Source organism: Musca autumnalis, unplaced genomic scaffold, assembly GCF_047663935.1.
Source record: "Musca autumnalis isolate F117 unplaced genomic scaffold, ASM4766393v1 scaffold_1, whole genome shotgun sequence".
In the NCBI taxonomy this organism is placed as follows: Eukaryota; Metazoa; Arthropoda; class Insecta; order Diptera; family Muscidae; genus Musca; species Musca autumnalis.
The window spans coordinates 121,294,117-121,321,732 of NW_027411644.1; the positions used below are offsets into that span (position 1 = coordinate 121,294,117).

The 27,616-nt window shown below is 32.5% G+C and overlaps 1 protein-coding gene across 2 annotated transcripts in view; it reads right to left on the reverse strand.

The window, feature by feature from the left end:
* LOC141406324 (putative fatty acyl-CoA reductase CG5065) overlaps positions 1–25,858 on the reverse strand; it is a 46,335-nt gene extending 20,477 nt beyond the window's left edge. Inside the window, exons 1-2 of one of the 2 annotated variants that reach the window (XM_073991622.1) lie at positions 25,667–25,858; positions 4,689–4,947 (exon numbers count right to left, since the gene is read on the reverse strand). In XM_073991622.1, the coding sequence (XP_073847723.1) occupies positions 4,689–4,910 (222 nt within the window). In that variant the 5' untranslated portion in view covers positions 4,911–4,947; positions 25,667–25,858. Of the gene's footprint in view, positions 1–4,688; positions 4,948–25,136 lie in introns of both variants that reach the window. The other variant, XM_073991633.1, reaches the window with a different exon arrangement.
* Positions 25,859–27,616: the final 1,758 nt, after the last annotated feature.

The window sequence follows — 27,616 nt, forward strand, 5'->3', positions numbered from 1 at the left end:
CATGCATCTTGGTTGTAGCCAAAAAAGTAGTAGAATCATGAGTGCAAGTGGCTATGTCTTTTTACGTTAAAGAAGTCATGATTTTTACAAGGACATGGTACAGCTAGAATGCAACCAATTTTGGATGACTCTATGCAAGAAGCATTTTAAGATGTATTTTTGAGTAATAAAAGCTATCTAGAATAAAAGTATTGATTTTGCACTCAGTCGCTTTTTATAATGATTTATTTAAGATATTCCATTGTTTTATATTCATTATATTTCAATTTGATTAAGACGATCGAACTATTACACTATGCAACACTGAAAATGCAAACAACATATTTAGACTACAAAAACCCTAAAATGGTTTTGTCCTGCCAGATCCAGTTCGGATTTTGTGGCCTAAATGGCCTATGGACTAAATCTACACTTTTTTGCATTTATCAGTCCTTTATCTCAGAAACGAATAGGAATTCGGCCTTGCTGTCTTTAGCAATATTGTAGCCCTAAACTAGTAGAACTTATCTTTTGAAAAAACCCCATCTAGGGCATTAAAATCTATAAAATATAGAAAATTTTACATAATTACTGAAATTCTGGTCAGTATCGGCTAAACTATTGGGAGTTGAACGAAGTAAACTTTCGCAAAGATCTTCCAAATAATGTTCTCAACAATTCTTTGGAACATTCTGAAACTCTAAAATGCTTACTTCATGTTGTTTCAGTGGTATTTTGCATCATATCTTTTACAACACGTATTTCAAACACAGTTCACACCAACAGTTTATTCTCGCATTTCGGATTTCACCACATTATTGACATTTTTATTAAATCGTCGTTGAAAAATGTACTGAAAACAACGGCATAGAGGCATTTTACAACAATAACATGTTCCGAGTTGTGTATTACATTCCACGGAATATTTTTCCTAAAGAAAATATTCAGAAAAAATTAACGGTTTTGGAGATACGGTGCGAAATGTATAAAAATTGTGAAATTTTTGCATATATTTTGAAATTTGAGGCAATAAATGTAGTTTTTCGTGTTCATTATTTCTCCAAATATTTTATTCTTGTCCTTATCTATAAATTTGCTGCAGAGGTCAGAAGAAGATTCGCATTGGTTTCAGAGATATAGCCCCGAATTTCTTTAAAAACTCAATATTTAGCCATGTTTAGATGGGCCATAAAATCCGAGTTGGATCTGACACAACAAAACCCAACTAGGGTTCCTTGTCGTTTGGGTCTGTGCTTTCAAAAAATCCTCAGTTCGAAGTGTTTGCACAAGATCGCCTTAAAAATGTTGCACAGTGTTATCAAACTACTGTTTTTTCAAGCAAAAATGTTCTACAAAAACATGAATTTGGTTATGTTAACTTCTCCTATATCCGCGCTTGCGAATAAATTTTTAAATGAATCGAAAAATCAATTCAAAATATTTTCATGGAATGTTTATTTATTCACTACAAAGAACTAATGCAAAATGTGTGCTTAAGAAGCAAATTAGACAGTATCCTCACTGCACCATGCCCTTGTAAAAATCATGACTTCTTTCGCGTAAAAAGATGTAGTCCGAAATCACTTGCACTCATGATTCAACTACTTTTTTGGCTACAAACATTTTGCTAGGATGACAGGTTATCACCAGGCGATAATCACGATCCTTGATATTTAAAGCAACATACTTTACTAAACATTTCTCTAGTGTCTAGACCCAAATAAAGGCACAGTAAATGTTAAATCGGAATCGGACACATTTTAAAAAAGTGATTTTTAATTTCCTTTATTTTTGCTGTGTTGATGCTCCTCAGCAAAACATTTCCGTATATTTTCAGATTTGTTTGACTAAGGGTTCCAGAGATATCGCACCTGGAAAAATTCGAAAACTAAAGGCAAAGAAATACTCATAACTTCTTTAATATTGGTCCAAATAAAAAATGTTACCTATACTTTGTATTTTATCAGCTATCTAATAAAAAAAATAGAAAAAATGTGCACAGGGGGCTTGATGCAATAATCGCTATTTAATATTTAAAATCTTCTTCGATTTTCTTAAATTTTTATACCCTCCACCATAGGATGGGGGTATATTAAGTTTGTCACTACGTTTGTAACTACTCGAAATAATCATTGTAGACCCCACAAAGTATATATATTCTTGATCAGCGTGCAATTCTACATCGATATAGCCATGTCCGTCCGTCTGTCCGTCTGTGGAAATCACTCTAGCGTCCGAACGGATTGACGTAGGTTGATGAAATTTTGGGAAAATATGTTATATTTACGTAGGACTTTTGGTATAGAAAGCGGGCTATGTAGGTCCACGCTTTCGTATAGCCCCCATACAAAATGACGCGTGACGCGTCGTCGTTTTAAGGAATTTTTAAGATATTTGGCCCATTTTACCACCAAATTGGTTGTAATTTGGTACTTTGTGTCTCCAGGGACCACAAAATATTCCTACCAAAGTTGGGTTATATAGGTCCACGTTTTGGTATAGCCCCCATATAAGGCCCCATATAAAGTACGCGTCATTTTAATATATTTTGAATGTATTAGACCCATTTGACCACAGAATCGGTTGTAACTTTGTATTTTGTGTCTCCAGAGGCCACAAAATATTCCTACCAAAGTTGGGTTATATAGGTCCACGTTTTGGTATAGCCCCCATATAAAGTACGCGTCATTTTAATATATTTTGAATGTATTAGACCCATTTGACCAAAGAATCGGTTGTAACTTTGTATTTTGTGTTTCCAGAGGCTAAGAAACATTTCTACCATAAAATGTTTATATAGGTCCACGTGTTGATATAGCCCCCATAATACAATATATCCCGATTTTCGACATTTTGAACGTTTTAGCCTCATTATCACACCGATATGGCTGAAATTTGGTATTTAGTCTTCTTTAGGCGTATAAAACTTTCCCCCAGAAATTTGTAGGTATAGGTCCACGCCATCATATAGCCCCCATGGAACGGTACCTTCCGAATTTCGGTATTTTAAAGGTTGTGGCCACATTAATCCACCAAAACGGCTGAAATTTGTGGTGGAGGGTATAAAAAGTTCGGCCCGACCGAACTTAACGCTTTTCTTACTTGTTTGTATTAAATTACGAATAATTACAAATGAAGTCCTATTTGGTAGTGGGATTTGAATAATTACTATTTTTTCAAAAAATGTTAAAATTTGTCAATAAAATTTTTTCTTTATATCAGTGTGAAAAAATTGTTAATTTACCAAAATATAAAAAAATACATTTTTAACATTTGTTTTGTTGTTTTATTTAGGAACTAGCAAAGTGTCCGCCACTTCGTATGCGGAAAGAATATAAAAAAAAACAAATAAACAATATTTAATATAGAAATGGTGGACACTGGAAATGTTGTTATACTAATACCTATTGAAATTGATATTTATTTTTATTTAAGTACTGTTCATTCCACTTTAGTTCTATTTAGAAAAGACAGACGACCCTACACATCAACAGCGAGCCACATTTTGAGGTATTTCAATTAAAGGCTTTCTATCCTCATGAGGTAACGTTCAAAATTAATACAAGCCAATGGTATAATACCAGACCAAAGCCCAGAACCTTATGCCAAATTTTTATGATTATTTAAATACGAAAGAGGATTTGGATTTGTAGTATGAAATGGCTAAACCTACCGCGGGCACACAAAAACGTCATTCCTCAATATCCACTAATACTGGTACAATAATTCTTAAAATCGACAAAATGAAGAAGTTTTGAAGATGTTTAAGACAAATTCCTGAATAAAACAACAAAACAAATGTTAAAAATGTATTGTTATTTTTTTTTTTTTTGTAAAATTAAATATTTTTCACACTGATATATAGGAAAAATTTTATTGACAAATTTTAAAAAATTAAGAAAAAATAGTAATTATTCGAATCCCAATACCAAATAGGACTTAACATTTTTGTAATTAATCGTAGTTTAATCAGAAAATTTTCAAGAAAATCAAAGAGTACAATCATTGACAAAAATTGATTTTAAATATTGATTCGCGAAAATTTCACCTAAGCTACTTTACAAACATTTTTCTATTTTTTATTAGAAAACTGGTAAAAAATAAAAACAAAAAATACAGAAAAATATTTTTTCCATTTGGATCAATATTAAAGAAGTAAGAGTATTTCTTTGTTTATAGTTTTTACAGAATTCGACTGTTTCAAGACGCGATATCTCTGGAACCGTTAGTCAAAAAAATATACTGAAATGTTTTGCTGATGAGTAGCATCACCAGAGCAAAAAAAAAAAAACAAATAAAAAACCAATTTTTTGAAAAAGTGTGCGTTTTCACTGAAAAAATCCCATACATATTTGTAATTGACTGAATTTTATTCGATGTGTGCTAATGTCCAGAATTGCAGAAATATTTCAACTTAACTATGGACTTCTTAAACTTCACATTAATAAAGACTTCTGAAGTTTATTGGCAAATGTATGTATGTATGTATGTAGGTGCATTTGTATGTACTACAATAAGTACTAAATCATTGTGATCGTACATACATTTAACTGTAAAAGTGCACAATCATTTGTTTTTTGAGCAAATAGCAAACACACATACCGCATGACATTAGCAAAAGAAGAAATAAACTAAAATTGTCTTAATTGTAACCTTAAATTTTTGTTTTTGTTTTAGAGTAGTTTACATGTACATATGTACATACATACCACACATTTCAAATATTGATCTTTACGAACTTCCGGTGATAGACCTCGTTTCGAACGAATCAGTAAATATAGACCCTTGATGTCTGGACAGCTTCTAAGTAATTTCTCAACCAACACCTTGCCCATGAATCCCGTGGCACCAGTTATTAGTATATTCTTGTCGGCATACCACGCCGCTATCTGTGACTTCTCCTCATCCCATTTCTCGTCCAATGACTGCATGGCGGTAGGTGTGAGACCAAAAATATCTGCAAATAAACTGTGAAAATGAAAAATGTTAGTAAATACATCAGTATGTATGTTCGTAGGTACGATAAAAGCACCGTCACCATAGTCATCGCACAATAGTTAGTCAGTCAGTCGGTGATGCTAGGCCATGAAAAAATTTAAACACTTTTGTAATTTTAACAACATTATTATGATTCATTGCTAATGCTTGACCGTGTCTTTCCATGCATTTGATGTTTATTGTTCGTTCACACAACATGAAGTTCGATGTTAGCTCATAAATATGTCGACCCTTACTTAATAAATAAGCGTTTCCTTGCCGCCATGGCAAATGTTTACTGGATGTAATTACCGTGAATAATTTGTCGTTTTGGGGACCAGATTTGTTATGAAGTCAAGTACAATCTACTTATCGGAGATGACCATATTCCCACATACAAACCTGTAGGTAATAAATAGTTGTAACTTGAGGAATTTGTGAAAACTTCACAGACGTGAATTTAACCTTTAAATCATTCTACCGTCAAAATGCTTATTGAAAATTAAATAATCTTAATGCCGCTGGCGACAACACCAAAGCCAGCTCCAAAGTGGAAAAGAACGGTGGTTGCAATCAAGATCAAACAAAAATTTTGGAATGGAATGACCGGACACATATCGCTCATTTACTCAAATAGTGACACATCTCAAAAAATCCAGTTTCGAGAAAAACGCGTTTTAAGTTGGCGATTGAAATTTGACTTCCCAACTTAAAATGTTTATTACACAAAAACTTGAACACAGCTAACCAGATATCATTGCTAAATTTCTGTGCAAGATCAAGCATGATTTAAAGTGTTTTAGTGCTTCATAAACTCAAAGAACATTTTTGTTGAATTATGCCAAACTTTTAGTAACTCGTTGAGTTTTAGAGATATCAACATGAAAATTTGACACAAGATAAAATAGAAGTCGTAGAAAAAATAGAAATTGCTAGCTCAGAAAACGCATTTTTTGAGTTATGCCAGTCTTTGAGTAAATGAGCGATATGGTTTAGACATATGACACATATAAATCCAAAATATCACAAAAAAGGAATACCCCAGTTTACACTTAACCAGTGACGCTGTACCTTTGCAAAAACACTACCTCCAGGGAATTAGACATTAAACATACTCTGCAAAGGTTTTCTCTATTTTTAAGTGCGAAATTTCCAAACTTTTGAAGAAGTCCACGGGATAGTTTAAAAACATCCTATAAAACATAGCCTTAAATGTTTGGAAATTCGGATGAAAATATCCCAAAATTAGTTAGAGTTTTTGTTATCAGGTTAACTTTCTTTATGAGGATTTATTTAAAGTATACGACGCAATGGAAATGACACTTGAAATCCAGTGAAAAAAAATTATGCAAAAAGGAAACGAATGGCATACCATTTGCCATAAAAAGGCAATCTTTGTGCATGGATTTATTTTATTCAAACATTTTTAATCAATCAAAAAAGATTCATGTCGCCAGGGGAGAGTTCTGCCAGAGACTGAACTTAATAAATATGTGATAATATGTAAATACTAGCAAAATGCCCGCTACTCCTTATGCGGAAAATAAATAAAATACAAATAAACAAATATGTAATATAGAAATGGGGAAGACTGAACATTTTGTTGTACTAATACCTTCATGTTCATACCACTTTAGTACGAATTTCCACACCAAAACCCGTTTCCATGTTTCATTAGAACCTTACCCCGGCTTATGCTTGGTTTACATTTACGAAATCCACTCGATTTCAACTTTCAATTCCTTTGCGTATACGTCAAATGAAAACTCATCTGAAATCGATTGGATTTCATTTGACGTTTAAGCCATGGAATTGACAGTTTCGTAATTTCGTAAATGTAAACTTAGCATTAGGGTATTTTAAAGTTTTTTTCCACATTTCCAACCGAATTAATTGTAATGTTGGAATTTGTGATATCAAAGTGTAGAAAAACTTTGTTCAAAAAATGTTGCTTAATGTGCAAACTTTGACAGGTCCCTTCGATAAGAGTACATTTATTGAGACATTTCAATTTAGGCTTTTTTGTTTCTGTAAAGCAATGGTCGCGTAGATCTACGTTTTCAAATAAATTTATTAAAACGTTCAGAATAAAAATTTCGTTGAAACGATACGTTTGACTGTTTGACTTCAGTGCATTATTTAAAAACCGCCTTCGCGTTAACATAACACCAATAGTACACTATTCAGTGCAATATTTCAACACCAGGACCTTAACTCAAATTTTACAGTTTTAGCTCTACGATTGCTTAAGTCTGGAGTATTCCCCCATTTTAGCTCTACTTCATCAACCAATGCCAATGTTATTACATGTAGAAACATTTCATACATTTTTTAAGACAGATTTTCATAAACATTTTATTTATCGATTCACCCAAAACCAATGAATGTAAACAAACAATGAATGTACCAATCACACAACGCCACAAACTTTTCAGCTTCTCTGAATCGTTTCTTTCTCACAACCAAAACAAAACCACAAACTTTTCACTGTAAAAAGATGAAAACCGTACGATTGCTCAAATGTACTTCGGCTATGCTTTGCCGAGTTGCTTCATTCACCACTGAAACAAAAAGATTTTTTGGGAAAACGTTTGCCGTGCGTTATGGTCAATGACTACGGTGACCAACCGTACTCTATTATAGAGTACAGTACTCTATTTTAGGAGTCTGCACTCTATTTTTTGAACGTACTCTATTTGTCCTCTATTTTCATCGCACATACTCTGTGTCCTCTATTTTTGATTTGTTTTTCAAATGCATGTGAATGTAAAGGTAATGCAATGAAATCAGAGAACCGTATGCAGAAATTAAACCAAATATTGTCTTTGTTTAACTGAAATCAGTGATTTCAAATCACTGGTTTTTCTGTTGGTTTTAAAACCTTGGAAGGTTTTCTGGCCTGATAATGAAAACGCGAACATTTAACATCATCAAAAGTTTAATTGCTTTCTAAAGTATTCCTTAGCACGATTTATATACTTCTGCCTGCCCTCAAACGAATTGTTGAATCACTTTTTCCACTCCTATTGAAACACCTCCAGATCTATGATTCGCCACCTGCGACGTCTGCCGAAACCACGCGATTGTATTTTTTGAAATTTCGTGCACCAATCTACACGGAATCCAACGATAACAAACCTTTTTTACGGCCAGGTTTTATTGCAATATGGAATGTAAGCAGGTGGAAGAAATTTCCAAGGATGTTTTCTGGCAGAACGGCCGTTTTTGGACGATCCTCACTACTTTCGTCGTTGAACGAGCGTGACCACGATTGAATTAATTTAACCAGTTTTTCACATTGTTCGGTAAAGTAAATAACATTTTTGGGGGAAAGCGGAGAGGAAAGAGCTCCTATATAATCTTTCGTACACCCTATTTTCCAAACAGATTAATAGCTCTCGCTTTGCACGGGCAATGAGGACGCCCCTATCAGAATTAGCGACAAGTGTTACTGTTCGCGTGACACAACCGTAGTGTCGCCTGGTCTGATAAATGACGCCGGTACTTTTGGACATACAAAGTTTGCCTTAAAGTAAACCTCAATTTTGTATGTGTGACTACTGACTATAATATGCTGTGAAAAAATTTTCACAAGTAAATTCCATTTTTTTTGCAAATTTATTCTCACTCAACACGGTGGTACGTCAAATCGTACTGAGTACGCTTAGCTAAAAATGTCAAACTTTTCAATGGAAATTGTAAATGACACCCGGCCTTGTTGTCTAGGCCAGACACCCTCGTATATGTACTCTATTTTCATCCAAAAATGTTGGTCACCGTATCAATGACACACACATGTGATTGCATAACAACCCAGCTAACAATTTTTTTGGAGGGCTCTGATATCAGATTTTTTTTGAGATTTTCTAATTTTTTTTAGAAATGTGGCCGATTTCTCTAATATTTTCCTAGAAATTGGACCGATTTAATATAAGTTTATTTTAAGAATCTCTGCACATATTCTAAAGAATCTTAAGAATCGTCATTCCGAATTCGTTCCGATTTCTAATGGATTTCCTAAGGGAATTTGTTTTTCGGTTGATGTCGAAGAACAAAATGACTGGTCATAAAATTCGCATATACAATTTTACAATTTTTTTAATATCAATGCAACATATTATAATTCAAGCTAGTGTTGATAGCTTCAACATACTTCTGCACATTGTTCTACTGTTAATCATAAAATGATAACAACAGGTAAACTCATTAGAATGTTTGAAATTATAATCTTCCATAAATAGTACATTAAAAGAAAATTGTCTCTGAGTGGAGTTTGTTCAGTACAGTACGACACGTGTTGTGTCAATATCAAAGGCGACAGCGTCAGAATAGTTTCCGATTTTTTTCAGAAAATCTGAACTTTTCTCCGAATTTTTCCAAAATGTCCTTCCGAATTCGGACGGATCTTCTTAAGAAAATCTAAATTTTTCATCGAATACGGACCGAATTCGCCGCGAAACTCTAATATTTTTTAAGAATTTCCTTTGAAAATTCTTTCCGAATTCGGTGACCACGTCCATACAACTTTCGTACCGAATCGGATATTTTTTCAGAAATTCTGTCCGAATTCGATACGAATTCGGAAAAAAATGTTAGCTGGGAACCCTATAAACTAACATCAACATAACACAGTGAATATTTTATCAACCACAAAACGTTTTTGATTTATTCACATGTGTTTAGTACTACAGTCGAAATCGCTTATAACGTCGGTCAAGGGACCGACGGAATTTGTCGCTATAACCGATATGACGTTATAAGCGCTAGGGCTATAAAGGGACCCAAAGATTTGGGACTTTTGGATATCGTCGTTATAACCGATATGACGTTATAAACGACGACGTTATAAGCGATTTTGACTGTATTTAGTTTTCTATCTGCTCTTGTGGAGTTGAGTACTTTTCGCTAATAGTTTTGTTCACACTCACGAATGTAAACAAAACGAAACTAAACAGCGAACTCCGCCTGCGTGGGTTATGTTTAGTTTTGTATTGTTCCTATGGAAAATACAAAATGAAACGATTGGAAATTTTATTTAAAGTATTTTTACGTACGCTGCCCAAAACCAGTGGCCTCTAACAGTGAAACTGACAAATAATTAATAAATCAGAATTCCACCTCTATTCCTTACCCCAATACTAAATTTATTGCACATTAGTACTTTTGGCACACTAGTTATACAATTCCAGCTGGGTGTAGGAAACCCAACACCAAAATTAGTGCCATCACCAACACTGACCCTAATACAAAAATTCGAAATTCCAGCTATATCGTTTATGCAATACCAAAATGGTACTAAATTTGGTACTTATTATAGGTATAAGTTTCAAAAATTATATCCCAATATCCACACTATGTCCCAACTCCGATACTCATTTACACCTCTAACTGTTCCCCCAAAATCAATTTTAGTAGTATTTAGCACTTATCTCCACTCTAAATACCAACTGCTATCCTAATACCGAATTACACAATTTGCATCTCTACCCCTTTACGCAAAAACAATTTGGACCAAATTCTGTGACTTTTAGTACTTTTCGTACATATGTATATGTATTAATTTCCTGAATCTTATTTTTAGCTCCATTCTAAACACCAACAGTTTTAGCAAATACCAAAATGTACCAAATTTTGTACCATTTAGCACCTTTCGTACACATAAGTAAGAATTTCTAGAACTACTTTGATATCTTAATTCCACATTAATTCTAATTTTCAGAAATCCGTCTCTTTCCGTTCACCCAAATCCAAATTGTACCATTTATTATTTTTCGTACACATAAGTAATGAAATACCAAATTTCAGGATTTAGATTTAGTACTTTTCGTACACATAAGTACGAACTTTCACCAAGATCCAATTTGTACCAAATTTATTACTACTTGGTACACATAAGTACGAATATACAAAACTACCTTCGAATCGCAATCCTCCTCACTAACAGTAATCTTAATTCCGAATTTTAGGATTCCACCTTTATCCATACACCCAAGTGCAAATTGTACCAAATTTATTACCATTTAGTACTTTTCGTGAAAAAAAAAAACTATATCAATCCTACACTCCAACAGTAATCTTATTTCCAGCTCTATCCGTTCACCCAAATCCAAATTATACCAAACTTAGTACCATTTAGTACATAAGTAAGAATTTCCAAAACCATTTGCTTATATCAACGCCACATCCCAACCTTGATTCCCATACCGTTCAAAATATAGAACTGGTACTAAATTAAGTAACTTTTAGTACTTTTCGTATAAATTTGAGTGGAATCTCCAAAAACCGAAAATCGCATTTTTATTTTCAGACCAAAATCGAAATGTCGAAAAATCGATTATTGCTTTCCATTACCTATCCCTAGCACTCACCTCACTGCCCTTTAATTTTTATAGATTTACGGTTAAAAGTAATTAGAAATGTCAAGTTTGCACTTTTTCTCTAATAAATGCAATTAAAGTGCTCATTCCAGAAAAATCGATGACTGAATGATGGAATCAAATCAAACATTCTTATCAAAGGTTTGTATTTTATAAATATGTAAATATCTTTAATAGACCCCATATTTACATATATTTTTTCAGATGAATACAATTAAATCCGCATAAAACTGCATTGTAATCATGGCGGAATAACAAGGTGTTACATCGATAACAATAATCGGGCCACTTACCACCTTTGGTCTGGAAAATGGTCCGATTATTTGTTATCGATGTAACACCTTATTATTCCACCATGATTGTAATGAATTAAAAAAATAAACAATTACATACATACATATGTTCCCAGAACATCCCCGAAGGGACAAGGGAGACAATTACACTTAAACAAATTTCTGAACATTCGAAAAAAGCGGAAATTCCTATTACGAAAACAATTTTCCTAAACATTTCGGACTAAAACTCGGATCACTTACTTATTCCACAATTCTATGTACCTTTTGTCTGAGAGGTTTCCTGCAACGACTATCCGATTTTCAAACTCTCTCCTGGACTTGCAAGGATCCACATAGCGCTCCATCATGTTGTGTTGTGAAATTTTCTATTCTTTATAGGTAATCGTGTTCATTTTAAGAAGGTGGATGTGTGTACAAATTACGAGGAAAATGCTATGGGAACAAAAAGCTATAGTTGCAGTTATTTTAATATCGAAGCATTTTCTTATAAGGATAATGAATTCCGTTTTTTATTTTGAAAAAAAAAGGAAACAAAGAAAATATGTTTCTGACACCGCCTGTCGGTTAGGTTCGATGGAATGACGTCTTGAATGTCCTCAGGTCAGCCTATTCTGTAACTTGTTTAACGACAGTCGATATTGCCATTTTTTCGATAAACTACTATTAACAACAAAATTACAACTTTGGTATTTTGTAAAAAAAAATTAACAACTTTTGTTTAAAATATCGTTATAAAAAACCACACAAAAATTGTAAAAGTTTAAAAATTTTCATTGTTGAGCATGCCTTTGGTTTTTAACATTTTGTGTGGGTGCCACCGTAGTGCAATGGTATGCACACCCGCCTTACAAGGGTGTTCAACGGTTGCAAAATACTTCTCAGCTCAACGGTGGCAAAATAACCCTCATGGACAATTCCAGTGTATCTTAGTTATGTAAAACTTCTCTAATAGTGGTGTCATAGGACACACCGAAGCACAGTGTTTCCGCGTGGACAAAAATAAAAAAATGTGATGTTAACTTTTACATATGTTTATGTTTTTTTCTTACAGTAAACACATCCGATACAACGAATCTCAAAGAATTTTGTCGACATGTGCGCCCATAATGAAGTTATAGCTCTTTAAATATGAAAAATATTTCCCAGGTAATCTAAAGCGATAATCATATGGAAATTAGACGACATTTAAAATAACATTTTCTGAAAAGTTTGTTGACAACATTAAAAGTTTTGGATGGGGATTTGATGGGTGGGCTATAAATATAACATTTTAGTACAAAAAGTTGACATCAACTGCACATGGGCAAAGTACCGTAATCAAGAATTAAAAATTTAAATTTGTTAAAAAGTATACATTCTTAATATTTGGTAGAGTATATCTTTTGATTGCCACCTTGGCTCTTGATTTCCGTTAATTGGAAATCTCTTCCGAAGCGAAATGTGTAAAAACATTCTGCCCATCCCTGCAACCTTCTGAGATATATCGGTTCAGATTTTATATAGCCCCCAAATATATCTTTTCCCGATTTTGCTCCAACTTGTTCAATTTTGATCGGATAGCCATCAAATTTAGTACGTGTTATTTTCTTAAGCCCCTGAACAGCTACACTGATTTTCACAAAACTCGGTTCAGATTTGGATATAGCCCCCATATATATCTATCCCCGATTTTGCTATAACTCGTTCAATTTTAATCGAATAGTCTTCAAATTTTATGTGTGATATTTTCTTAGGCCCATGAATAGATTCACTGATTTTCTTAAAAATCGGTTCAGATTTGGATATAGACCCCATATACATATATCTTCCCCCGATTTTGCTATAATTCGCTCAATTGTTGATGAATAGCCTTCAAATTTAACATGGGATGTTCCTCAGATGTTCAGTTGCACAAGTACTTATGAGGGCACAGGAATGAAAAATGGCTTCGATAAATAATTTCGACCGATGTCACTCAATTACGGATAATTACGTCATAATTTCCTAATTTCAATATCAATCAATATCTCACATAAATTTCGTGTTTAGTTAAAATATATATGAGAGCTATATCCAAATCTAAACCGATTTTTGTCAAAATCGGTGAAACTGGAAAGGCCTTAAGAAAACATGCCAGGTTAAATTTGAAGGCTATGTTTCAAAAATTGATCGATTTAAAGCAAAATCGGTGAAAGATATATATGGAGGCTATATCCAAATCTGTACCGATTTTTGTGAAATCAAATCAAAATCGGTAAAACTGAACAGTGGCCTGAGGAAACATCCCATGCTAAATGTGAAGGCTATTTATCAAAAATTGAGGGCTTATGGTACATATACATACATATTTTTTATTTCAGATAAAATTTAAAACTATTTTAAATTTGTCAAGAAGTATGTAAAGTATTAGAAGAAGTATTACAGATGATTTAATATAAAAAATAGTGAACAATTTAGATTTGTGAGTAATTTTCTGTATAGTTGATGTTAAGTTTTAAGATTTAATTTTAGGCTGATTGTGGTATTGCTGACTTCAGAACAATACGTTGATTTGTATATATGGAACGTTTGTGGGATATAACTTCCAATATTTATGCTTATGAACAACATATAAAAAAATCTTGCGATTTTTGTTTTTGAAATTTTTGATAAGAGCAGTTCAACAATTTTGGAACTTTGCTAGAGATAAAATCATTGCTTAATCTCTGGTGTTTTAAATTTTTGTATATTTTCTCTATTACCTTATATAATGAACTATTTTGAACATCATAACAATTACAAAATCCTTTGTTTGAAGTTTGCAAAAAAAAATAATATTAACGTTTTTCATGAATAATTTCAATTCCACCGCTGTTATGTCCCTTAAGATTATTTTCATCTGGTTTCTTGCTACAGGTTTGATTTCGACTAAGTTTCCGAGATATATCCGATAAATGAAAATAATGTCTATTGGACAAAATGGGGTTTTCTGCCCTCAACAATTGTCTTTTGGGAAAAATAGGGCGATACGGAACAAAGACGTACTCCCAATTTATTTGCGAAGACAAACGAAAAGGCTGAAACCGATTCTTATTCCTCAAAAATTCAACAGAAAAATTATCAGTCGGCTTTGACTACAGAGATATGAATTGAAACATTCATCTATGGACAGATCGAATACCGGCTATACAACCAAAATCTTTTTCCCAAAAATGTATGTATTTAGACGGGTTTCAGAATTTTAAGGCACTTTTTGGACGTATGAACTTGCTGACAATATAAGAATTTGGATAATTACTCAAAACCGTTGCGATGACATAATCCATTTTGTAAATGAATCTTATTTTGGGTGTCATTCCTTGTACTAGATATCACACACCGCTCATTTCAGTTGGTCTCCGTATAATGCAGAGTTTTTGGACCAAACAATGAACATAATATCGCTGTAGGACGATAACCTAGTAATGACCCGATACGGCCCATTTTCGAATTTAAACTAAATTTTTTACAACTTACGAACCAGTTTCTGATGAAGTATGGACTTGTACTCCAAAAAAACATGTAACGCCGTAATAGGGGCCCCGAAAACAACCTGTTGTAAAAAAGTAAAAACGAGTCGAGAACAGATCTTAAACTTCACTTTTCAGAACATCTTTAATTTTTTTGCGTGGGGAGCACCGAAGGGTTGGACCAATATCTTCGAACTTGATTTAAGTTTGGGCAAAATATTACGAGGTCCAAATTGTGGATCGAATTGTGTTGATCCGTTCGAAAGTTATCGTGCGCACCAGCCAGCCAGACAGAAACGGATTTCGACCAAACATACCATTATTTTGATGAGACACATTTTGGTCGTTTCATATGGGCATATGGGTTGAGGATATAAAAAATATAGATTGGACAAAATTGTGTTCATGAATTTTTGCTAAATAAGATTTTTTTACATGACTTAAGAGTTTTTGTATACTTGTATAGAATTTAGATTGGGCGCCAGAATTTATTTAGCATACTCTGAAGAATTTGTGAGAAGATCCACGATAGGAAACCAGAATTTCTCTAAGAGAAGACCTACGATTGGACGCCAAAATTAGTCTTTTGACAAATACACGATAGGGCGACAGTGTTTGTTATTAACAAACACACGATTGGGCGCCAGAAAATAGCAATGGGCCTTCAGGAATTCTTTGTGATTGGGCATCAACGACATTATCCATCAGAGTACGTAAAAATATTTTAAATAATAGATCCAATCGTTTCGTTTCGTATTTTCCATAGGAACAATACAAAACGAAACATAACGCACCTTGGCGGGGCTCGCTGTTTAGTTTCGTTTTGTTTACATTCGTGAGTTTGGGTGGTGAATGAAAGAACTTAGCAAAACATAGCCGAAGTACATTTCAGCAATCGTACGGTTTTCATCTTTTTACATTGAAAAGTTTGTGGTTTTGTTTTGGTTGTGAGAATGAAACGATTCAAAGAAGCTGAAAAGTTTTGTTTGTTTGCGTTCATTGTTATCCACGATTGGGTACCAGAACGTTTTTAGGGAAATAACTACAATTGGTGTCTTTATGAAAGTATTATCGACATAGTTTTACCACCTACCTACTTTGCATCTTTGTAAATGTGAACTTGTATTCTTCCACTGATAGGCTTTGCTTTTGAAATAACCCTACTACAAGCGGAAATATTTCCATAAGAACAAAACGTTGAATTTTTCTCCACATTAGTTTTTGCCCATTCCAACCCCTGAATATTATCTGACCATCTCCAAAATCAATAGTTTTCTTCCCCTTCAGGACCCCCATTAACCCCCAAAATTTCGTAACGATCCCATCAAAATTGCGACCTGTAGCATGATTACAAGGTTTAGATGGACAGACGGACGGACACACATTGCCCGATAGACTCAGCTCGTCGAGATATTCATTTTGGTATATATAAGTATAGGTCTACGACCATTATTTCAATGCGGTACAAACTTTTTGGCCAAGACCAACTTATACTCATAACTTTTTTAAATATTGGTCCAAATAGAAATAAGTAAAAAAGTATCAGCTCTGCCGACAGAGATATACGAGTACCCTCAGCTTATGTGAACTTAAACTTTCATCTACGGACAGATTGAATGTATATAGGGTCTTTTCAGAATTTTTGGCCCTTTTTGGACATTTGAACTTGCCGACAAAAATGCCTCCTCCGCAACATTTTTTAACTTAAAGGAATGCATCGACATAGTCCATTATGGAAGTCGATCTTATTTTGGGAGTCATATCTTTTCGATGGATATCGCGCCCATTAGTCATTTCAGTGTATCATCGTAACATTTCAGTGTAACATAGTATAACAGGACAACAACGAACAGCATCAGTATACATTTCCAAAGGTTCTTCGAACAGACCTTAAACTGCACTTAGACACAAATGTTGAATGTTTGTGGGGCAGGTACCCTAAGGAGAGGACCATTATGGGGCATTTTAGAAGATAAACTAAATTTGGACAAATATTAGGAGATCCAAAGTTTGGACCAAATTGGTTGCCTCGTTAATGAGATATCGTGCATACCATTTTAATGATATTTTTTCAAATATTGGAGGGAAGTATCGGAAGTATAGAACTGAAACTAAGTTTGGACAAAATATGACGAAGGTCAAATTTTGAACCAAATCGGTTGAACAGTTCGACAGTTATCGTGCTCTCCAGCCACTACATATGGTGCCATAGGGGTTTTTTACACCTTTCGGGCTGGTTCCTCAAGAAGTATGGACTTGTCCCTGAAAAAACGTTTACCGTCGTAATTGAGGCAGCGAATGCAAGTTGCTTCAACAAAAATCAAACTTATTCGAGAGCTGGTCTTAAAGTAAACTTATCCGTGTGGGAGGTAACCGAAGGAGTGGCCAAATATAGTCCATATTCGAACCTGATATACATATATGGTAGATATATTAGGATATCACTCCTTTCAAGAGTTATCGTCCGCACAATTCTTCCGAACATTTTTGAACTTTCAGGGGGGAGATTCGTTCGAGAGTTATCTTGCGCTCCGACTACTACACACGGTGTCATAGGGTTTTTTTTCATTTCAGGCTATTTTCTCAGGAAGTATGGACTTGCCACTGATAAAAATTTTACCGTAGCACAGTGGTCCAAATCACTAATCTAGCGGCGCGAAATTAATAACTTGGAAACGAATGGATATATCTTTCTGAAATTTTGCACAAACTCAGTCTGTGCCGTGGGTAATAATGTGCTAAATATGAACAACACCGGCTAATATTTTGGTATAGCCCCCATATAACGGTACCTCCTGATATTCTGTATTTTGAGAATTTAAGCCATCCTTTCCTTCCAAATTAGTTGTAATTTGGTACTTAGGGTTTCTAGTGATCACTAAACCTTTCCACAAAAAATTGTGGACGTAGGTTCACGATTGGGTATAGGCCCCTTTTAAGGTACCTCCCGATTTTCAGTAGTTTGGGGGTTTAAAGCTACATTTTCCGACCAAATTAGTTGCAATTTGGTATTTGAGGTTCCCAGTGGACACAAACATTATCCACCAAAAATTGTGGACATAGGTCTATGTTTTGATATTGTCCCCATATAACGGTACCTCCCAATATTCGGTATTGTTAGGATTTTGTCTGCATTTTCAGACCAATTAAGCTGAATTTTGGCATAGGAGGTTCTAGTTGGTTATACATCTTCTCCACCAAAAATTGTGAACATATATCTATATTTTGATATATCCCCCATATAACTGTACCGACAGATTTTGGGTATTTTAAGGAATTAAGCTATTTTTCAAGACCATTTATCAGCAAGATTTTCAGCTATTTGCAGCTAAATTGTGGTTATTCGGAATCTAGGAAGCCCAAATTAATTAGTAAAACAAAAATTGGACTGGACTTTAGAGAACCTTTGTAGTTACGCTCCATTCAATAAAAGTATATTGCACTAAAAACATAAAAAAATAATAATTTTTGAAAATTTATTGCAATGTAAAAATGTAACATCAGGCCCCAACCATTTTTTAAATTTAACTTACACCATCCCCTATCAATAAAAAAGACTTTGTTTAGTTTTATTACGAATTTATTTAACAATTAAACAAATATGAAATCAGGTTTTTAACAACAATTTTGTTAAAATCTGATGCATCAAAATTTCGTGCAATTGGCAGTGAATTTTAGTCAGCAGAGTGTCTGTAATCGATACAATGGAAAACATTTCGCAATTTTATACTTTGATTATTTGACTTTCGCGTTGCTAGATCAATGATTTAGACCAGTGTGCGTCGTATGGGGGGGGGGGGGGGGGCCAATGAGTACAAGTTGTTACAACAAAAACCAAAGCGATTCGAGAGCAGGTCTGAAATTTTGTGTGGGTGGTTGAGTCCGTATTGGAACCTCATCTAAGTCTGCTAAAATTTTTACGATTTGCAAATTATGCACCAAATCGGTTACTCCCTTCATGATTTATCGTGCGCACAAACTTTCCGAACATTTTCGAACTTTTGTTCGAATGTACCGATATAAACCATCTTCGAACTTAAACTATGTTTAAACAAAATATTACGAAAGTCAAATTTTGGAACGAACCGGTAGATCCGTTCGAGAGTTATCGTGCGCTTCATTATTTCCATGAGGCACATTTTGCCCGTTAGCATAAATGCTGAGGGTATAAAAAATTCTTCTTTTGTATTTTTTGCACAGTGGGCTTTGGTGCAATTTTCGCGATTTAATATTTAAAATCCATTTTTATCAATGATAGTACTCTTCTATTTTCTTGAAATTTTTTTTGTATTAAACTACAATTACAAACATTTTAAGTCCTATCTGGTAGTGGGATTCGAATAATTACTATTTTTCTTATTTCTTATTATTTTAATTGTCAATACAATTATACCAGTTATTTTTTTTTTTTTTTTGTTTTATGTAAGAATTTATCTTAAACATCTTAAAAAAACCAATATTATGAGAACTAGTCAATACTTGTATGGATACTATGTACTTTTGGCCAAAAAGCTTGCATTTTAGTGTTGTTTGTTTTTTAAATATTCTTATTATCACCTTTAAATTTTTTTAAGTTTCTAAAACGTTCAACCCTTACTTATTTAAAAGTTTTTACTCTTCCGATCAATAAGCCATAGAGTGACGGTGGAGCTAACTACTTTCATTACTGAAAGGAAACTAAGTTTTTGATCCTTTACTTACTGTTTTTTATTTAATTTTAGTGACTGAACTGAATTCCACTTTTCAACTGTGAGGATAATTACGACAATTTTTATTAATACTTATTACCGCATGCAGTAGGGCTAACCAACGATTATCTGACCCTTAATAGTTTAAATATTATGAAGTTGGAATGTCAGTGTAACTTAAAACAGCTCTCTGTAGTTTTTTATTATGACTAACAATTTAATTAATATTAATTTTATTCAATTGTTTTGTTTTGAATGAATTGTTAATGTCGTTTTTTTCCCACCCAATACGTTGTAAATGTTGGTATTAACTGAAGACAAAGCTATAATTTATATAATGTTGTACTTAATATTCACAAATTCTAACGTAACTTGTGAAAAATAAAAAAATCGGACAAAATTGTATCATTGCATTACGATGTTTCATTTGTGTTCGTTTGAAAATACTGTTACTCGTAATAGTTTCGATCGATCGAAACGGATTCCTACTCAGTTACAGTCATCTCACAATTAGAGAGAATAATTGTCGTCAACACCATATTAAACCATATTAATTCTGCATATGATAAATTTAATATTGATTAGAGTAAATATACAATTCTAGAATAGACAATACAGTGTGCGAAAGCAAATACAATGACATATTTGGCACAAGTTTTTAATTGCTTATAAATTCGAACCACCAATAATTACACAAACGCTTTTCAAAATTGGATTAAATATCAACGTTTACTTTTCATTTAATATTTAGTTTTAAGTTTATATAATAGTTAGTATAAAAGTACTCGAGTGGAAGCGAATTCATTAAATGAAAAATTCTGCAAATTTTGCTTTGTAGTTCAAAAAAAAAAAATAAATATTGGAACCAAGACGAATTTAGCAAGGTGAAACAGATGGCGAATTCATGCCTTAATCTTCTCATGATGTCAAATGTTTTTTTTAGCGAGAAACGCACTAAAAAGAATAAAACAATGGAATATTATTGACAAAATTCAAATTAAACCAGTAAGGAAAAGATCAAAGTCGGGCAGAGTCGACTATATGATACCCTACACAACAGTAAATATGTACAGTCAGAGTAAGAAGAGAGCATACATCTCACAAAAAATTGTTAATAGCATAATTACACCGGTATAAGGATATAATAAATATAAAATATAAATGCAGTTTTTTTACGTGTTTAGTGGTGAATTAAAATCCTGAAAATGTTAGGTCTTGCATAAGCTTAATTATAATATATGTAAATGAAAGTTTACACTCTTGCCAAAAGTAAGACACTTTTTAATTATTTTGCTTGACATGCCTTTATTTTTGGCTTTTTAACATTTTCGACAGAACTGCAACTAGCAAAGTTTTCATAAGCGAATTGATTTAATTTGATTGACAACTCTATAAGCTTTTTAACGGTATACATACCGGTTCAAAATTATGTTTTAATGTCGGAATATCCGGTTCATAAACTGAGATAACCGGATCTATCCTCCAAGGAAATTTTTTATTAACGTGTTCATCATTACAAGAGCTATTTGTGGAAAATATTTTAGAAGCACCCCAGATGTCTACATAAGCAATAACCAATTGTTATGTCTACATACCAATAAATAACCAATGACGAATATACAGAAAAACAAAACATAGTTTAATTCTGAACCAAGTCCGAATAAATGTCAAAAATGACAATTAAAACCGGGACAAAATCGATTAGTTGTCAAAGAGAACCGTACCTAAAATCTTCTGAGCAACATTTTTGTAGAATATTTGGATGCTGAAAAATCTCATCTTGTGGTAGTTTCACTACGGTTCAAGAAATAGAGGGCGAAAAGGACATGCAAGGCATTGAGTTAGAAGAATGAAATGTTCCACAAAAAGATTCGGAAATCGATTCGACTGGAGACATGTTACCTCGAAACGAAGCTACAATAACGCCAAACAGAGATATGAAGCTATTTTCCCAAGTACTATAGGGAAAGAACCAAAAACTTCATCACGCGATATCTCAGAAACTTGACCTATGGCGAAAATTTCCTTTTGGGTTCTTAGTGTACTCATCAAGGGCTTTCATCTCCAAATGAAATTTTCCACCCCCAGACTTTGAGTTCCATTTTGTGTCACAGTGTAATAAATCCACCAGTATTTTGTTGAAATCCTGTGATAATACCCCATTGGATATACTTATTTTGTAGAATATTTTGATCTGATATGATGATATATAAAATGAGTTTTTAAACGATTTTCGAAAAAAGGAAAGACCCCTTTTTATAACCTACATTTTTGAAACAAAAATATTCCCTACATTCTTGTCAGTAAAGTTGCCAACGACATAATATACCTAAAATACAAGGATTGCAGGGTATTTTAACTCAAATATTTTGAAGAAAGAAGAAATATGCAGAACTTGCCCACTCACTTACGTTAATTCCCGATGTAAACTTTAAAACGCCGATACACGTAGCACATATTTTTAGATCTTTCATAATCTGCTTCGTTTTCCTTGTCATTTTTTCAACATTAAATCCAAGGGGTGCCACCGTGGTGCAGTGGTATGCACACCCGCTCTGTATTCAGAAGGTCTGCGGTTCGATTCCCAGGCCAAGCAACATCAAATTTTCAACGGTGGCAAAATACCCCTCAGTAATGTTGGCGACATTTCCCGAGTATTTAAGCCATATAAAACTTCATTACAAATGGTGTCGTAAGACCGCCATTCGGACTCGGCGATAAAAAGTAAGTCCAATATCATAGAGCTAATGTGAATCGGGGTGCACTCATTGATATGAAAGAAGTCTCCCTTGTCCCTTCTGGGATGTTTGTGGAACAATTATTAAGATCGAACTGATGACACACTTTGGCCGCTAAATGGAGTATTTAAAATACATACATATTGATAGAGATGCACTCGCTGTATCCGAAAAGCGCATGCACCTCAATTGATTTGAACGAATTCGCGAATTATACGCTTTTTATACCCTACACCACTATGTGGGGAGGGTATTATAAGTTAGTTTTGGCCAAAAAGTTTGTAACGCATCGAAATAATGGTCGTAGACCCATACATACATAAATATACCAATATGAAAGTCTCGACGAGCTGAGTCGATCTGGCTATGTGTGTCCGTCCATCAGTCCGTATGTCCGTCTAAACCTTGTAATCGCGCTACAGGTCGCAATTTTAATCCGTTCGTCATGATGAAGGTCCCGGAGGGGAAGAAGGCTTTTGATTTTGGCGATGGTCGGATAATATTCAGGGGTCGGAATGGGCAAAAAACTTATTTGGAAAAAAGTCAACATTTTATTTCAAAGCGAATATCTCCGCTTCTATATGGGGTATATCAAAAGCAAAACCTGCTAATGAAAGTAGAAAATATCATCTTTGCAACGATGTAACGTAGGTTGTCGTAGGTGGTCAAACAACGACAACGCAATAGCCGCTAATAGAACCCAACTTTTCATTCTTGCGATTTTAATAATAATGACTAATATCACAGCTTTGGTTAGGGACCTGCCAAAAAATTCTGACTATGAAAGTAGAAAATCCCATCGTTACAATGATGTAAATCAGGTTAGCGTAGGTGGCCAAATAACGGAGATATCGCAGTAGTCGGTAATACATCCCATTTTTTAATTTTTTTGTAATCAAGCTACATGTCGCAATTTTGATTGGATCGTCACGAAATTTTGGGTGTTAATGGGTAGTCCTACAGACGAAAAACCTATTGATTTTGGTAATGGTCGGATATTATTCAGGGGTCGGAATGTGAAAAAAACTTATTTGGAGAAAAGGCCAACGTTTTATTTCAAAGCGAATATTTCTGTAAGAGGTATATCGAACGCTAACTCTTCTCTTCTAACTCTTTTTTTGAGTTACAGACAAATGTCGGTAAAATTTAAATCCTTATAATTTCGGTAATTAACGATATTATTCGGTAAGTTAACGACCAATAAAAAGTAGTCATAAAGTTCTACCGATATCAACAGTGTTGTCAAATTTTATTTGAGCTTTTCATTCATAATTTTGCGTTTTAATGCTACCGATATTTGTCGGTAACTCAAAAATTGAGTTAGAGAATCGCACTACTGATAGTATCATATCACCTTTACAACGGTGTGAAATAGGTAGTCATAGGTCGTCAAACAACAGAGATATCGCAATAGTCGGTAATGCATCCCTTTTTCCATTTTTTGTGCAATCACACTACAGGTCGGAATTTTGATCGGCTCCACACGAAATTTTGGGGGTTGATGGGGGTCTCACAGAGAAAGAAGCCTATTGGTGGTTGGCGTACATCCCACTTTTCAATTTTTTTATTTGAGTTTTACTGACGATGCTCTTAAATGCGTTTCAACAGAATTGACCTGTTGTAATGAAGACATTCAGAGCAAAGGCGCTAAGCTATCCCAATTTTAATATTTTGAATTTTACCAGTCAAAAGCTTATGCACAGGGGTAGTTGTATAGGGTATCACATAGTCGGCCCCTACCCAACTATAGCCTTGACTCGTTATCTTGTAGGTTTTTCTTTGGTTGTAATTTCAATATTACTCCAAATTTCTTAATTCTATTTATAAAGATTTGTCAGGATGACAAACTACTTTCCTTGAATGAGTTTTGGCAAAGTATTTCAGTCTTTGTGTCGAAATTTAGCGATATAGTAGAAGAACTCCCAAATTTGTTTCTCCAATTGTTCGTATTAAACCAAGAAATATATAATTTGAAATAATATTTCAACAATGAGTTTTCATCTTTGTTGTTGTAATATGTACGTTATAAACCCAATCGTTTTAATTTTGGTCTTACATTTTTCTATGCGTTACCTAGATTCTACATGTATTTTTAATATGTACTCTGAGTTAAAATAAATTAAATTTACTCCAAATTTTTTCTTTTTTTTCGGTTTTCCGCTAAAATAAAAATAACTTTAGGAAATAAATAACCATCGGCTGATAGATAACAAACGCTGTTAACTATTTAAACATATATTTTCTTATTACAGTACAAGGGAAATATTTAAATGTGTTTCCTTAATAATGGAATAAAAACCACCATAACTTTTGGGTGCAGCATCCAATTTTATGAACGCGAACGGGTTTGAAACTAAGATTTTTTTCGTAATCCATGCACAAAAAATCTCGGATGTGCTCGCAAAAAATTTTTAAATTTATTTTCAATGGGATTTTAGAAGAAATTTGAAATTCACCATATGTACTTATGTATATTAAATCTCAAGGTCAACAGTCATGGATTTAAGGAATGAAGCCAAGCAATATTATCGTAAAATATAAATATCACCTTCGACGTCCATTGTATATATAATTTTATATAAAATTTATAATTGTATTTCAGTATGTATTTTACCTCTATAGTTATTGAAAATAAATTTGGATTTTTATCTAAAACAGAATTCGATTGTTATTATTGAAATTAGAATTTGAAAACAGATCTTCCACTACATATATCATATAAATCAATTTTCTCCATTTAATGACCCTATCTATTATCAATGACAATCTAGTAAGTATTGTTATTTGATAATGGCATTTTAACATCAGCGTGATCCTTCGATTAATCAATTTAACCCATTGATATATGAAACAGTGGACACATTTCCCATACACTAAACGTTAATTGTTAAACAATGTATTTTTAAGCATGTTTTTTTTTATCAGACGTTATGTCAAGAAAACTTTGAAAATATTTCCAAATTAGCTACTAAATGTTTTGTTTATGTTTACACTTCTTTGTTTTTGCACAGTTTACAAAAAATTTACACAAATAATTTCGTATCTTTTTTGAATTTTTGTCGGTTGGTAGGTACATATGTATGTCGAAATTATCACTTCTATTTAATAATTATTTGCATAAACATTGAATGATTATGAACTCACTTATCACAAAAGACCACTATTCAACAATTTATGTAGTACGCTTTTTCCCTTACAACGGAAAAATGACACGAACAATATCCACTTGGCACGAATCCACCGTATCGACTGAGCAAAAAATCGACGAGTCACAACAAGATATACTCTAAGCCAGTCAAAGAGTTCAGAATGAATTGTTACACAGGTGACTTGTATAGATGTGGTTGTGATGATGCTAAGCTTGATTTGTACCTACGGACGTGCCGATGCATCAGAGTTGGAAATGTTAAAAAGGGAACTAATGTAGTTGTTGTTGTTATTAACAATTAATTAAACATTTATTACATATAAAAACTATGTCTTTATAAACATCTATCTCATTTTAGTTGAATTAATGACAATTATTTCCGAAAAAACTCAATGTATACTTAAATTAAATACGCATACATACTTAAATTAAATAAGCTTCGTCGAACTATTTTCAACGTATTTTTCCATGGGCAGGTCAAGTTCGAAAATTTTTTTGACCGAACTTACAGGTAGTTGACATTACTAAACTTCTCCCGATTTTAGGTATTTTGAGGAGTAAAACTACATTTGTTTGCCGTACTATAATTTGACAGTAGAGGTTCTAAGTGGTCACAAAACTTCTCCACCAAAAATTGTCAACACACTTTAATATAGCCACCATATAAAGGAACTGCCCGATTAAATACATTTTTAGATGCATTTTCTGACCTAATCGATCCTCGATCCGGCCGAACTTAACGTTTTTTTACTTGTTCAAATTTATTTATTTATTAACTTCTTTATTTATTTATTTATTTATTTATTTATTTATTTATTTATTTATTTATTTATTTATTTATTTATTTATTTATTTATTTATTTATTTATTTATTTATTCATTTATTTATTTATTTATTTATTTATTTATTTATTTATTTATTTATTTATTTATTTATTTATTTATTTATTTATTTATTTATTTATTTATTTATTTATTTATTTATTTATTTATTTATTTATTTATTTATTTATTTATTTATTTATTTATTTATTTATTTATTTATTTATTTATTTATTTATTTATTTATTTATTTATTTATTTATTTATTTATTTATTTATTTATTTATTTATTTATTTATTTATTTATTTATTTATTTATTTATTTATTTATTTATTTATTTATTTATTTATTTATTTATTTATTTATTTATTTATTTATTTATTTATTTATTTATTTATTTATTTATTTATTTATTTATTTATTTATTTATTTATTTATTTATTTATTTATTTATTTATTTATTTATTTATTTATTTATTTATTTATTTATTTATTTATTTATTTATTTATTTATTTATTTATTTATTTATTTATTTATTTATTTATTTATTTATTTATTTATTTATTTATTTATTTATTTATTTATTTATTTATTTATTTATTTATTTATTTATTTATTTATTTATTTATTTATTTATTTATTTATTTATTTATTTATTTATTTATTTATTTATTTATTTATTTATTTATGCAAAAAAAAATAAATAAGCCATTTACTCGATCTACTGACTGGCTATTGCTGAGGCAAAAAATTATTAACTAATTTAAAAAATCAATCAATATTGTTGACTCATTTTAAAAATGTATGTTTTTTGTATTAGCATACAATGTGATTTTCGACGAGCAGTAACAACCTACATTGTTATGGAGATCCAAGGGAAGTTAGAGAAGTTATGTCGGAGTATAATGAATTATATGAAAACGATTGTGCAGAAACTGAAATTCCAAAAAAAGAGGCTATAAATTTAATGAGTATTATTCGTAAGGCTATTATGCCAACCAATAAATTTCCTCATGAAATAGAAAACATAGATCAATTCTATTTTAGGCAAAAATAACGGACTTTTTATACTCTCCACCATAGTATGAAGGGCATATTAACTTTGTTTTTCCGTTTGTAACT